Here is a 16,228-nt window from a genome sequence, read left to right as displayed (position 1 = left end):
AAACTTTGCCCAGGCTTGTCTCACTCTACAGACCACAGAGTAATTAGTCTGCTTTGTACCTTGGTCCCATTACAGCTATCGCAAAAGAACAGTTATTGAGAGAGGGAGGCAGAGGATGAGAGAGAGAGAGAGAAGGAAGACAGGGATAGAGTGCAGGTGTATCACAAATACATGAGTTGCTCTCTGTTAGGCTTCCAAAAGCACTAGAAACAAAGACTGTATGGGAAGTGAACCGTGTATTTTGAAACTTGAACAATATTTATGTACTGCATTAAACTATTTTATTAAAAAAGGAAAATTCAGTTTTTCATTCGTCTTTGAAAGCTTACCTAAATAGATAGGTATAGCTTTGAAAATTGGATTTTAAAGCACATCTCATTGCATTTGTGGTCTGCAGTTTAACAGTTTAATAATACCATTTGCCTCTTATTGATGCTTGTTGTGATTTTTCTTCTGTTTTGTTGAACACTAAGACTGTCATTTTCAGGTTCATTTCACTAGTCTAGGTCAGTTTTCTCAGTATTTACTCAGTAATGGAGCTAGCTCATTTTCTTCACCACAGGCTGCTTCACAACACCAGTAATGAGGCACACAGTGGGGAGAGGGTGGGTTCTTTTTTTATGTTTTCTGAGAGGTTTTGGATCATGCTGTACGACATCTTACTGAGTATTCAGGCGACAACAAGGTTGCATTCCTTCTGACGAAAAAAATCCTGCAAGCTGTACATGAGCCCACAAAAAATCAGTTTGCAAGGTGTGGTAGAAACTAAAATCCGATTTCAAAAACTTACTGGGCCTCCCCCCCATACCAAGCACGTTAAAAAAAATGCTTTTGCAACATGTTATGAAAAAAGATCTAGAAAAAATGAGATTAGAATGTATTTCAGCTGCAGTGTTTGGCCCCAGACTGCTGTTAGCTGGGCACAAGAAAATAAAAAAAAATGATACACTAGGTTTTTGGAGCTGCAAGTTAGTAGACTGCCTCAGTTCAGTTTATACAATGGTTTAAGACTGAGATACCATACACTGCAAGAAAGAAAAATAAATTTGGAAATGCTAGGTAGAGTGATGGTGAAACAGTAGTATATAGAACAGGAATACTTGGTTAACCAGTCCAGGTGCCAGTATTCAAATACTAAATCACTATTTGTGTATTCAACGTACTGCATCACGGGAAGTAAAGGAGATATTATCCAGCCAACAATTCAGCAAAACTCTACTATGTATTGACAGGGTTGTGAAATGCAATAGTAGCCAGGTATCCATATTTTTATGGGTATTTTGACTTATCAAATAAGAAAGATTTGAGGAAATGGTAAATAATGAAAAAATAATAAACAAATGAAAGAAGTCTATACACTGCTTGAGGAAGATATCTTTTGTACAGATAAAAAAGAAATGCGATAAATTGTGATGTAAATGCATTTGTAGAATAAATGATGTATATGTGAATAAAATAGTCATATGACTCATCACGTTTTCATATTTTTTCCCAGCCATAGCTATGAAACATGACAGAATGAGTAATATTAGATTGTAGATGGATATAAGGTTCCTGTTGCAGATTAATGGTAATTTCCTGAGCCATTATATTTGTCAGTGTATTGTTTATCTTCGCCTGTAACAATGCAAAATAAAGTCATAAAATTAAACAAAACAGCAGTGAGAAGTTGCTCGACATTGAAGATTTCTTTGTAGTCTCATATTTGTTTTTCTTATAATTATTTTATGATATTTCAGTTATTCCATTCAATTTAATTTGAACAACTGGATGGAAACCTGATCTGTGTTTCCTGAAAGCATCATTGAGCAACCACTGTGGTAAGAGAGAGTGCTCAAAATGATCTGTCTGTCTATCATTCAACTATGGTAGTAGTTCAATGACACTTTCGGGCAACACACTTCTGGCTAGTTAATCGTATTTATGATTTTTAAACCAGTAATTGATTTTGTTTACACTGTGTAGTATTGTGCCTGACAAACAGCATTTTGGAGAAGGAACACTTTCTAGAAGTGTTTCACTAGTGATAATGTCAACAGGAGATTAAGTGAAAACTACCAGGGGTCTAACGGTGCACTGTGACATCATGAAATCTCGGGGGAAAAATATGAAGAAAGGACATTCCTTTAATTTTGCACCAAATTAATTGAGCGCCAAAACTTTCTCCAGTCCACAACCAATGCCAGCATGTAAATTAGTAAGTTGTTCAACATAAACACTCATCCTCTGTTTTTTACTCAAATTTTGTTCAAAGTTCTTTTAGGAGATTGAACCAGGAGCCTAAGATCGAGAATGAAATGGAATAAAATTGTGGGCCAAATATATTGTTACACCCCTAAAACTACTACAACACACTTTCAGTTTTATTTACAGGTTTTAGGGAGATAACACATGAGCTTCAGTCTCTGAGATTCATGTTTATTTATCCAATAACCATGCATAAGCAATCAGGAAAAATCACACGACTGTGTGGTCTGTTATGCAATACTGTATATGTTTATGAGAGCCTGCAGTACAGGCCATGCTGTATTCATTTAACCCTCAAACTTTACACACATCACTGAATTTGCAATTAGAGAAAATCTCACGGGTGTTTATGTTGGTCTAGGCAGAACAGGGCTCTCTATTAAAAAATAAGTAGTGCAGGGTGGTTTAATCCTTTAAAATTCACAGGCTTATTATGCACTATGGCTTAATATTCAGTAACTACATGACTTCAATGCAAACTGGTTGAACTATTCTTAGGTTATAAAGTGTGTAATAAAACTTAACCCCACCCCTTACATGGCCAGGCAGGCCCTGGCAATGTAAGGGGTTAAAGTGTTTTTTTATTTGTCACCTTGATTCATGTGCCTGTGCAGGATTGTGTTTGCTGAAATGTGAGTGTGTGTAGTAAATGATACAAAATAATCACAGCCAGAATAGCCTGATGAATAACTAATGTGCTCTGGGCTTGAGAGGAGTGCAGTTGGTTTTGATAGCCTGTTTATTCTTCTCTTTTATCTCAGATTCCTCTAGTGCTCCATTTAAACCTCATCTCACTGGATCCCTTGTTGCCAAAAATTACATCTTCGCTGTTTTTACTCTGCGAAATTTTTATAGGGATTTGTCAGCTATGTTTAGCTGTTTGGTAGAGCTGGACAGTATTGATACAATTAAATTTCTTGACATTTTCCAAACATAACATTGTGTTACAGCATCAGAAAACTTTTAAGTGTGCATTAGTTAATATACCCATGCTTTCTGAGTACTGATATTCTATGCCAAAGTAATACCTTACAAGCCTGACATTTTGATTGGTCTGTTTTGTTTTCTTTTGCTCATTTTAAATCAAGTATTGTAAATTTTAACCAGAAAGAAAACTTGCTGTTGTTTATGTATTTTAAACTGTTCTTTGAAAACACTCTGAAGCACACAGCAGATATGATATATTTTCATTTTTGTAATCTATCAATACTGCTTTAACTAAAAATCAGCATTGTTGTGTGACACCAATTCTGGTATTAAGAATGTATCATACAGCACTACTAGTTACTAAAAGTTGTCAACATATGTTAAATATGCACAGGAAGAATGAATTGCTGAAGAAACGGGAATATTCAACAGCAAGAGAGCCCCAGGGCATTAAGATGTGGTTTGCTGATGATACCAAAAATGCCTTAATGGTATACATCAGAATACCAGCACTGACGAAACACGAGGTGCCTTTCTGTGTGTATTCCACAGTCTGATCCTACCCGTGTGTGTTTTTATAGACTAATACTAACTGCCTGTGTTCTGCAGTCTGAGTCTAGCTCTCTGTGTTCTCTAGAGTGAACACATAGCGCAGTCCGTAACCACAAGTTATATTAATTTGTCCTATTACTCATCATCCCCTGAAATGTATAAAGAGGGCCCTGATTCACCAAATGCAGATGAAAATGCCCTTGAATTAAAGCTGATGTTCTGCACCTCTAACATCAGTGTCATTGTTTTATTTCAAATGAGATGCAAAAGTACAGAACCAAAACAACTGAAAAAGTCTCTGTCCAGTCGCTTGTGGACTGCCTTGTAACTGTGCAGTCAGCTTATCTGTGCATGTTCTATAGTTATTCCTAAGGATGTGAAATAGAAGATACTTTAATTTAATTTGGGCAATTCATCATTTATAAATTAATCTCTGGGTTCCTCTGAGACTTGAACATCATCACATAAACTGAATCATTCACAAGTGAAATTAACATTTTTCTCAGCCATGAATAGTTTACAAATGAAATGAATGAAATGATCTTGCATTCAGATGTGACATTTCTCCCTATCTGCTCATCTCTGGAGGGTTTTGTTTATTAGCACACTGTCCCTGGCTCTTATAATCCTCACTGTCACCACTCAGGCTTTGGTTTGAACAGTGTGCTATTTTTAATTTTTCATCAACCAATAGTTTCATTATTTTTTAACTTTCATCAACAGATGCATCCTCTCTTTAGTACTCATGCAGTAATGAATGCACTGTAAGCTACTGTATGAAGGATTTGTTCTGTGACCTCAATACTGAATTATCCTGGCATTAATTGATAGTCGTTTTATAGCAAAGGATGCTGAGTAAATTCATGACTGTGGTAAGAGCCTCTGCTCCTCTCTACTCTTCTACAGCTTTAACCAATGTGAAGTTATGGGCCATCGACAGGCAGTGCTTTCAGACCATCATGATGAGGACCGGACTGATCAAGCATGCAGAATACATGGAGTTTCTAAAAAGGTTAGGAACTTATCCCCTTATCTTATGCTGTGTGGGAATAAACGTCTAATAACTTTTATGTATGTAAGCAGATCTGCAAGCACAATTCTGAGAGAATTGTGTATTGCGTGTTACTGGTAGAGTGTATGTTGTGTGTTTCGGTGCTACAGCTGTCTTGCCAGACCTGTACATCTATGAGGGAGTCCTCCCTGCATCCACTGGAAAGCACCTCCTTCCCTCTTTCTCTTTTTCTTTCTCTCTTTTCATCATCTGACGTCTCCATTTGCATAATAGCACACAGAAAAGAGAGCAAGGGGCATATTTTACATATTAAAGACAGAATTCTGCAGGGTTGGGCTCATGGGCGAAACATTACATGAAAGAAATCTTCATCAAAATATGGCTGCATAATAGAACAGTTCCTTGGAAGCTTTGCTGCTCCACTGGCACAAAGCCTTTGTGCTTCCATCCTCTTTCTACATCTGTCTCTGTCCCTCACTAGCTCCTAATCTCTCCTTCTGCTGCTTAAGGTAATGGTGCGGTATTGTTATTTGTATTAACATTCCTTTTGTCTCTCCAGCCACACAATATTGCCAATAGTTCAATGCGAATACTCTATTGAACCATATCATGTAATATGTTAATCATATAGTATAATGTTTCGCTGAAACATTAATATAATGTTTGTTAGGTAGTGTGTTATTTAGGCATGTATAGACCTGCAGTGGAATAGATTGGTTCCCTACGGACTTGAAGGTCAAATGGCCACTCCTGCTGTGGGATTCTTTAAAAGAGTTATTAGCAGTCTATTAAATTAAAGTTTTAATTGGGCAACCCACCTGGTGTCCTGTTTCTGTTGCTATTTGGCTCTGAAAACGCAGGCTGCAGTTGGTGGAGCCTGTGAGTCATGCACAGATGTTTATTTCCCTCTTGTATTTAAAATATGGAAAGTTCTGTTTAGACATTTGGTACTAATTTGATTTAGTGTAGAAACAACAGCTTCTTTTTTTTTCCTCTTATGTGAGTAAGAAAGGCCAGTGTGTTCCCCTGCTAAATAATCAGATGACCACTTGGTATAAAATGACACAGATAATAAGGGAAGAATAGAAGAACATGCAGAAAAGGATTTGATATCTGTAGATTAGGGAGAAAGAAAGGGTTAAAATTTATGGAGTATGAAATTATGATAAATATGTTCGTACACTGCTGTTCTCTTTCACCTACATAAAAATAAAGAAGATAATTCCACATACATACATACAAGATCGGTGATCACAGACACCATAAAAAATTCATTAAACATTATTAAAATAACCAGCATTAGAATTCATCCAGTATTCACTGGATATGATGATACATTGCTGATGTATATGTGATATTGATGATGTCTTAGATGAGTGCAGACACTGACTAAATACCATCTTACAGGCTAAATACCACGGTTTCCACCATCGTTAGTAGTCGTTAAACTTTTATGTAGTAAATATGAAAGCACTGAGGGATGCAGGTATGGAAAGGTATACTCATAGGTACAGTGGGTGATTACAGGACTTTAACTGTGTATTTTTATATGCCACAACCTTTTATCAAGACTGAGATACCCTTGAAAGTTACTGTGCAGTTTAGCTACAACTAATATCCTAATAAAGCTTTGCTTTGGTGTGTTGAGATTTAATTTTGTAAATCCTCTCTCCTGCAGCGTTCCAACATTCCATGGCCTTCCAGAAGAAATACTAAGCAAGCTGGCAGATGTCCTTGAGGAGGTAAATGTTCATAATTGGCACTGTTGCTAATCCTTCAACAAACACAACTGGTATTAAATTAAGAGTTATACTACAGGCCTCTGTTGGTATTCACAGCAATCTTTTGTACCCACACAATGCATTGCAAAATAGAATTCTTAATATCCTGTCCTAGCTTACATGCTCAAGTGTGATCTTTTATCTATATCAGTTGTCAGGTTAAAAATTATTACTCTTCAATCACTGTTTCATTAGTCTTTCAAACAGTCATTTATAAGCAGCCAAAGACTGTTGTGCTGCTATTAGCAGACAAGGAATTAATTTTAATTTTATTTTTACACAAAGCTCACATTCACATAGAGTATTGAATGAAATGAAAGTAATTTGTGCATAAAAAATTGTCTTAAGAAGACAAGTTGCTAATTATGCTAAACTATGTTGATTTATGCCATTGTGACTTAAGGCATTTTATCATCCGAACTGTCCATCTTTTTGATACATTGCATCAGGCACAAAAAAAAATACAACCAACCATCTGAGCAACTCCATCTGTCACCTCAAGGCTATTCTATCAGCTATTTCAATCCTAATTAAAACTGCTCATTTAAATACTACGTCAGATTCTGGATGCTGTCTGCATTCGCTCAAACAAAAAAGGACTCAGCTCATTTTGTAAGTTCCTAAGTTGAAATGCTTTTTAGTCCTTAATTATTTAGTTATTTTCACTTAGGTACAATATTGGATGATATTAGTCTGTGCAAGTCACGCAAGCATTTTAGATTTTGTTTTCTTTTTTTCCAATATGAACAAATAGTAAACATGCTTTAAAATCTGCAGACATTCTCCAGTACTTTTTTATATATATATATTAAGTTTTGGATAACATCTACACATAGGCATTAATATGGAGTTGGTCACCCCTTTGCAGCTATAATGACTTCCATTATTCTGGGAAGCTTTCTACAGTAGTGTGTCTGTGGGTATTTTTGCCTATTCATCCATAAGAGCATTTGTGAGGTTAGACACTGATGTTGGACAAGAGGGTCTGGCTCGCATTCTCAGTTTTAGTTTATCCCAAAGGTGTTTGATGGTGTTGAGGTCAGTGCTTTGTGCAGGCCACTCAAGTTCTTTCACACCAAACTCACCCCATGGTTGAGTACAGACCTTGTTTTGTGCACTGGGGCACAGTCATGCTGTAACAGAAAAAGGCCTTCCTCAAACTGTTCCCACAAAGTTGGAAGCATGCAATTGTCCAAAAATGTCTTGGAATGCTGAAGCATTAAGATTTCCCTTCACTGGAGTCCAGTGGTAGCATACACTCCCACCCCCCCACAGACATGACGTCTGGCAGAGGTGGCATCCTGTGGCAGTGCCAAGTTTACAAGTCACTGAGCTCATCAGTACAACCCATTCTACTGCTAGTGTTTGTCAATCGAGACTGCAAGGCTATGTGCTTATTTTTATTCACCTGTTAATAATAGGTGTGTCTGAAACACCTGAACTCAATAATTAGGAGGGGTGACCCAACAGTTTAGTCTATATATATATATATAAAATGACTAAGGCTTTGGTGTTTATTGGCTAAAAGACATTAGATTAGAGTGTCATAGGAAACTTTACTTTTCATGAATGTCATGAATAGATTGTGTTAAGAATGAAATGCTATACTAATTGACCTGGAATGAAAATGTAAATTTCAGGCACTGGAGTTATTTTGGCTTCTGGCATTAATTTTTCGGTGTTCCTGTGTATAATTACAGGAAATAGTGGTGATGCCTGGTAGACATGGTCTCTCTCACACTTATTCCTGCTGCTTATTTTTATTTTCTTTTTCCATGTGTAACATGGCTGCCATCGAGTGTTCAGAGTGAATGTGCTTATCTGCTAATTAGCATATCCAAATCTTGTAGCTTTATCAGAAGGATTCTCATTCTCTGATAATCAACACAAAATGTCTTGAATTAGATAGAACTCAGACTAAAAGGAGCCATGTAAAATACTGAGCTGGAATGCCAGCCTCAACCCATTTTAGTCCACTTAAGAATGAATGGAAATGAATAGCTTCTAAGACTTGAAGACATTAAGACTTGAAGACTTGGAGAATTTTAAGGATGCAAGTTCACATAGTATTTACTTATTGGTAAATATTACAGCATGAAGGCCACATCAACAGTACAATAAGATTAGTAGTGTAATACAGGCATAGAAGTACAGTGGCAGTTCATAGCATTTGCAAGGAAAAAAACTCTTCACATTGCAGCTTTCAATTGCAACATTAACAATAAGTAAATACAAATGTCCTTTTTGATTTAAGCTGGCAAAATGGTCATTTAACTGCAAACCTGCAGCTTGATAGGTGGAAACACAACAGTCACCAGTGGATCGTGATAGATGTGGAAAAAAATAAGTTCTGTTCCTCTTCAGATTTTTTACACTATTGTAAATGTGTCCTGCTGTAGAGGACAGAGTGTCGGTGATGCTGGAAAAGGGTTGACCAGGGTCAGACTGAGGGTACTGTTTCGGCCATGCTGTCGGCATGCAGGTGTGTCTCTCATTTCATCTGTCTAGAGGACAGTGATGGCATGCAGCGAGCCAAGAGGGCACTGTGTGCCCCCCTAAAAAAGACTCTGTCCCTGTGGCAAGACATCAGTGCTTAAAGCCCCAGGGACAGGTCCTGGGGGCAGCTGTGGTTTAGTGTTTCAGGAGGCTTTGTGTCTGTACTCTTTCCTCTCTGTCTCTAGTTTCATTTTCATCCAGTCTTTGCCCCAGTGATGGTCATGGCCATTTAGCACAGGATCACCAGAACTAACCAAACTGGTCACAGTTGTAATGTGTTATTCCTGAAAATGTCATTCGCTATTGCACTTCAAATAGTAAGTAAAAACAGACCCAGACATTCCAGAATTTTTCAGCAATATCACCCAAGCTTTTAATTTATTTTTTATTTTATTTTACTGACTGCTCATTTTTCTCTTTCATGTTTTTGGCACTCTCCCTCTCCTGTTGTGTTGCCTGTTTGTTATGCAGACACATTATGAGGATGGGGATTACATCATCAGGCAGGGAGCAAGGGGAGACACTTTCTTCATCATTAGTAAAGGAAAGGTAAGTCCAGTTTACAACACTGATAAATGTGATGCATTGAATTTACTTGATTCAAATGTGCACATCATTTCCACATTAGTAAAACATATGATACAGTTGTTGCCAAAGGTAAGTAAACTGAAAGACAAAACTGTGTTGACGCAATATGTTTTGTTCAAGTGGAAATGACGTTCACATTTGAATCAAGTAAAATCAATGCAGCACTGTTTCAGCAGTGGCATGGTGTCTAGATGTGAATGTACTTTAGATCTGATTTGATCTGAGTTCTTTACTGATCTGCTCCTCTCTCTCAGGTGACAGTGACCCGAGAAGACTCTCCCAGTCAGGAGGCGGTGTACTTGCGATCTCTAGGAAAGGGCGACTGGTTTGGTGAAAAAGCCTTGCAGGGGTAAGATTACCCTCTATTTTTGTGATCAGATAAGTAAATGCTTTCAGGTTTCATCTCATACGGCTGTGGTCACATTGAGCTCCTTCATTAAATGCAGGTCTGTAGTCAAATCCACATAGATATAAATCCTCTGGTGCCATCTAGTGGTGGCTAAACATTCACTTATTTTGCAGTATGATATATAAGTAAGATCAGTGAGGTGCTGAGTCTGTACTTGGAACCTTAAGTGCTGTAAATGAGAATGCATATGATCACCATATAAGGTCTAGCAAGATGTGCTTCCAATTGCTTTGTATACATATAAAATAGCCCAGCAATGTCTTCTAAACCAGAGGTTCCCAATCCTGGTCCTGGAGGACCTCCAGCCCTACACATTTTTTTGTGTTGTCCTGCCAAAACACACCCTTTTCAACTCAGGAAGGGCCTGTTAATCAGCGGATTAGTTGGATCAGGTGTGTTGAGAGCACTGCAGACACTTGCATTTGCAGGGCTAGGGGTCCTCCAGGACCAGGGTTGGGATGGGAACCACTGTACTTAAACAATCTTTTGTATACACATTTTAACTTGATCTCCACATAATTTTTAGGAACTTGGGTCTGTCCTTGAAATGTATGATAAATAGCTAGATGAGATATTGAGGTCTCAGGTTTTTTTTTTTAGGTCTGTAGTTAGTACTCTCAATTTGTATCTTTTTTCTCAGTTGCCAAATGTACCTAAACCTGGACTGGTCTTGTCAGTCAAGCCTATGTAAAATCTTGAGACATTATTAGATGTTATTTTATACCTTACTCAGCTGTAATATTTATAAATCAGTGTCCTTCTTCTTCCCAAAACCTATGGTAGACCAGCCTGTACATCCCCCATGAGACTGAGAAAAATGCCCAAATGTTATGGTTGTAACCTATCATGAACACCTGAACATGACTGCTCTTTTTTTTAACCATTATTATTATTATTATTGTTGTTGTTGTTGTTGTTGTTGTTGTTGTGGTGATGGTGGTGATGGTGGTGGTTGTTATGCATAGATTGCCATCAAACTGAGTTTTAGTCATATCTTCATTGTGTCATTGAGCCCTAGTGTGCCCCCTTACAGTCAAGCAAATCAATCTGAACTTCTGCCTTTTTGTATTGTGTATTATGTTAAGTTACTATTCACAAATACACTGACACTGATTGATTTACAGTAAACCATATTTCCTTGTATAAATCTGAAATCTGAGGCCGATGGCCATATTTTAGAGTTCTCAGTATAGGTGCGCAAGCCCTTTCTGTTTGATCATGAATTACAAAAAGATTTCCTGTGTCTCAAGCATGCATGCTGATTTTGATCATCAACTGCTTGCTCTATTCTGCTCCGCTCTGTGCCATTTGTGCTGTTCTGTTCTGTCCATTACGTTCTGTTCTGTGGTACAGTCATTTACATTCTGTTGGATTGTGTATAACAATGTATTGTACAAACCAGTAGCTAATGTATGCTGTATTATTCTGCCCAGATGTAAGGGCAATGTTTGTGTTCTAACATCCAGGATTTATTCTGATTTGAGAGGACATTGATGTGATACAGAGTACAGTGCATGTAGGTCAAGAAATCCTCTTGGACTGGGTCTGCAGTCAGAAGAAAGAAGCTACTGATACCTGGATTAATTGGCATATGTATGCGACAGTGTGTGTGCTCGTGAAAGAGATTAGAATGGGGACACATATTTGGCATGGAGGGCCACTTTTCAGAGAGCAGGTGTCACTGTTTCAGATGGGCCATGATGACACAGTGCAGGTCTCACTCAGGAGGGCATGCTGTCCACTTAATGCCTCTTATAAAGCCACTTATAGAGCACTCAGGCCTTAATGACCCTCGTCACAACAAGCCTGCACTCACTGGCTATGTAATAACACTTTAAAGTAGTGCCAAAATCTTTTTTCTCCTCTTCTCTCCTCATTTCTCCTCTCCTCTACATGTGTCTCCTCTCTTCTCCCTTACTATGCCCTCGGTTATCATGTAGAGCAGCTGTGACCTTCTCTCAGGGGGGTGTTTGTGTATTTGTGTTGTGGGGGATTTAGTGCTGTGTAGTGAAGAATTCTCACCTCTGTCCAAGCATAAGAGACTTTGATTGGTCATGGACAGTATGTGCATGTGTGTTACTGTCTAGTCTTCTTTCTGGTCAGACGGCATATGTGCATTGTATAGGGTTGGATGGATCTTGCTGAGTGGGATAGTAAGGCTAAGTACATATGGTAGAATAGGGATAAATGTGGGAGTGAACCTTTATAGTTTAGCATGTTCTAAGAACTGAAAAGGCCTACAGTAAAGATAGCTTGGGAGGGTGCCACATTAACCTGATGGATTCAGTGATTTGGGATTCGGACTCTGATTCGTGCGACTGGGAGGACGACTCCTCGGAATTCAGCGAGCCAGAGGAATTCAATGATGGCACACAGAGAGACTCGGAGTAATGACTGAAATATGGCAAATCTCATTTGCAGTTCAGAGGAACTTTTATGATAAATTATTCAGAGAGAACCTCTATAGAACCAGTGACTTTTCACCAGTTTAAGCTGTGAATAGGATGTATTTTTATAGATAGATGATCTGTTCATCATTCTGTATCTAACATTGCTTGGCACAATTCAACAGTTCAGTTACTGAAAATGTGTTCTGTACCAAATCGTATTTAATTAATGCTCCCTTTCTGTTTTTCAACTCATATTTTACTGTTTGTTTTTCACAGAGAGGATATCAGGACAGCCAATGTCATCGCTGCAGAAACCGTAACCTGCCTTGTAATTGACAGAGAGTAAGTATCACTTATTATATAAAGCATTATTATACCACATATTGCTAAATTATTATTGCATATATAATATATTAAACAGCATTAAAATATCTAATATAATATTATATAATATAATGGACAATACTTTTGGAAATATACAATAATAAAATATTAGTCTAGAATATCAGTCTAGAATTAGATTTTGTGACAGACACGAAAAGGCATTTTTAGATGTTTTATTCAATATTTCAAGGATTTTGAAACAGTTTGGAATTTCTATACTGTAATATCTATTTACAATAATTTATTGTTACATTATCTACCCAAGATTACATAACCAGAATCACAAAATATGAGTTTTTTTGTGGATTAAATTTATTATAACTTTATTCTTCATGCTATACAACTTGTCAGACATTTTAGAATTTACTATAGCTCTGTTAATCGTTCTGGAAGCATCTAAAATTTCATTTTTTAAGCTTCTTAGCTTCCTACGAATTATTTGAAGCTATGAATTTATGGTTTCAAACTTATAAAAAACAATATTATATATTATATCTAATATTCATTCATATTTATTTAATACTATTATATAAATATTCATAACTTACTTTTAGTAACACATGGACTTCTCATAACTGTTGCATGTCAAGCTGTGATTAATCTTTTTCTGCTGTTTAAACTGGGTGTATTTATTTGTGTGTATGATGGGGTGGCTGAGTGTGTGTGCATGCCTGCTGTGCATGTGCGAGTTTATCTATTTGAAGGTGTGTTTTGTCTGATCCCTTCCAGCAGTCAATGAATCTAGCTCAACCTAAATAGCTAAAGTGCTGTGTGTGTCAGTGAGCTCTGCAGACAGGTTACCTCCTGAGGAATACTGTCATTCCACTCTTTATGTGCTGCTTACAGCTTCATAGGCATTCACCCATCAGCACTCTGCTGTGGGGATTTGCACTCTGTATGTGCTTGTGTAGCACTTGGGCTTTTATTGGCTGAATGTTGTGTCTTTAGTCAGGTGAACCCATACCATAGTAGATTACCAAAATGGCTATCGATCAGGTATAAGCAATAATTTACACTCAGTTAAAGAAAAAGACTGAATTCAGAATATTATTGGGTATTTTTGTGCATGTCAGGATACATTCTGTTTAAGCATATTATCATTCCCCTAGGAAGGAGTGGGGAGAGAGAGAGAGAGAGAGAGATATTGAGAGAGAGAGAGAGAGAGAGATATTGAGAGAGAGAGAGAGAGAGAGAGAGAGAGAGAGAGAGAGAGTATTTAAATATTTACAAGAGTAGATTAAACTGCGGTACCAGAGCTGCCATTCTAGTTATAAACACATCATCCAAAGTACATCTCCAGCATTATTACCATTGCTCCCAGTCATCTAGCCATACTCATCAACCAGCACACCCTCCCCTACACACTCTCTCTCTCTCTCTCTCTGATTGGGTTGTTAAAATTGCAGAGAGGATTTCATCATTTACACCAACATTTACACCAGCAGAGGCAACACATAACTGAATGTTCTTACTGTTCAAGAATGAATTCAAGTGCACTGACCCATCGAAAACTCTCTCATGTCAAATTATATATTCTCACAAATTTAATCAATTTCTGCCCTGACCCTGTCAAGTGCTGTTGTTGCCTTCTTTATTGTACACTTTTAGATTTGAATTAAACTCTTGTGCTTCTCACAAATAGTGCTACAGAATAATGTAAGTGTTACAATTACATCGCGCAGATGTCTTTTTTGAGCGTTACGATCTAAAGCATTCCTCTCATTTTTATTTATTTTAGTTCTTATAAGCACCTTATTGGAGGTTTGGAGGATGTGTCCAGCAAAGGATCTGAAGATGCAGAAGCCAAAGCAAAGTAAGTCTGTCTCCAGTCTACTCTTACTAGAATTATCACAGGGCTCCGTAGCTACTTGATGTGGAGTGGTACACAAGTTTTTTTCTAATGCCATTTACAAGATTAATGGCCATAATTGCATGTTCAAGGTAAGAAGAACAGTACTCTGTTAAATGTTTCTGGTTAATGTGAAATAATCTGGTTATGATTATGCAGAGTTTTGCTGTGGTGATTATATATTAACTCAATCATTTTCATTTATAGAAAGCGATATATAAGAGCGGTTATTCTGCTGTTGAGAGAGAGAGAGAGAGAGAGAGAGAGAGAGAGAGAGAGAGAGAGAGAGAGAGAGAGAGAGAGCAGCATCCTCTGAGCCAGCAACACATTGTTTTTAATGAGGAGAAACATGAGGAGAGAGAGAGAGAGTGTGACCTGTCCAGCAGTTTGAGGTGATGTGAAAGTGAACCTTGCTCAACTGAAGGACTGCAAAGGCGAGGGTAATGTGAACCCTCAGAAACCTTATCACCCAGCACATTTGTACAGCAACACACACAGGCATACACATATTCACACAAACACACACACACACAAAGAGAGATTACTGTTGCCACAATAAATAAAATGGAGCAGATAGAGAGCTAAGAGGCTCAGCTTCTCTCCCTCTTCAAAAGTTCCTTCTCTCAGATCAAAGCAAAACTAGAAACTTTCCCACTCTTTTCTCTCACTCTCTCATCTGCACTGTAAATCCCCTTGCTGATAAAATAATGAAAACATCTCTGTGGTCTGAGTGCTGTTACATCCCACAGATTGTTCCTTCCTCAGTGTTATTAATGCACTGTTTCAGCCGTCACACAGTTTCCAATCCCTTGTGTTCTGGCATGGTTTTGATCAACATGTCACTAAGAAATTAGTCTCAAACCACGACACAACCATGACAGAGCAAAGCCAACATAATTGGCCTCAGAGGGATAAGCACAATGCCATGACCCCCTTAACTTGTATACACACACACCAAACTTTGTAATTATGAATATAATGTCATTAACATATTGAGTAATATATATATGGAATTCCATTGAAAAAGCTGAGCTGTATATTTTGTGCTAGCATTATCCTTTTACAGGCTGTGCTTCTCATGTACCAGAACTGGTTCTCTCCTATATCTCTTCTTCCTTCCTGCCTCTAACAAGAGAAAACAAGAAAACATTATTTTGGTGAAAATCCTTTTGCAAGCCAAAGTGATATTTATCTTATCAGCGATATGGGAGCATTCTGAATCAATTAGCTGTGTCAGTTTTTGTTTGAGAGACAGATGTAGTAGAAAGCTAAGGTCCCAAGAGGCCACTGCTCTGATTTCCTGTGGGCACATGGCTCCAGTCAGACAGCTGTGGTCCAGCAGAAAGCCCATGGCTTGGGACATGAGAGAGCACTTTCAGCCCTGGAGTCAGATATAGCAGCCATTAATACCAGTGCAGGGTCCTGAGAGAGAGATCACAAGTCCTTAACAGTGCATCAGCTCTAGACGTACCCAAAGGGATTATGTCATACTCCATGATGTCATGGATCCTTTCAGATGTATAGCTTAACGTACACACATCAGATATTTAACTAAGCCCTGCCATTTGTGTTATTTCACATATGAATTAAATA

The 16,228-nt window shown here is 37.8% G+C and overlaps 1 protein-coding gene across 3 annotated transcripts in view; it reads left to right on the top strand.

Annotated features, from left to right (window-relative positions):
* prkg1a (protein kinase cGMP-dependent 1a) overlaps nt 1–16,228 on the top strand; it is a 60,281-nt gene that overhangs the window by 35,580 nt on the left and 8,473 nt on the right. For 2 of the 3 annotated variants that reach the window (XM_036574116.1, XM_036574115.1), the window contains exons 4-9: nt 4,633–4,738; nt 6,417–6,480; nt 9,487–9,564; nt 9,858–9,952; nt 12,679–12,744; nt 14,525–14,599. In XM_036574116.1, coding sequence (XP_036430009.1) covers nt 4,633–4,738; nt 6,417–6,480; nt 9,487–9,564; nt 9,858–9,952; nt 12,679–12,744; nt 14,525–14,599 — 484 coding nt within the window. Of the gene's footprint in view, nt 1–4,632; nt 4,739–6,416; nt 6,481–9,486; nt 9,565–9,857; nt 9,953–11,975; nt 12,400–12,678; nt 12,745–14,524; nt 14,600–16,228 lie in introns of those variants that run through there. The other variant, XM_036574117.1, reaches the window with a different exon arrangement.

Source organism: Colossoma macropomum, unplaced genomic scaffold (genome assembly GCF_904425465.1).
Source record: "Colossoma macropomum unplaced genomic scaffold, Colossoma_macropomum, whole genome shotgun sequence".
Taxonomy (NCBI): Eukaryota; Metazoa; Chordata; class Actinopteri; order Characiformes; family Serrasalmidae; genus Colossoma; species Colossoma macropomum.
This window is presented reverse-complemented; position numbering and strand designations above follow the sequence as displayed.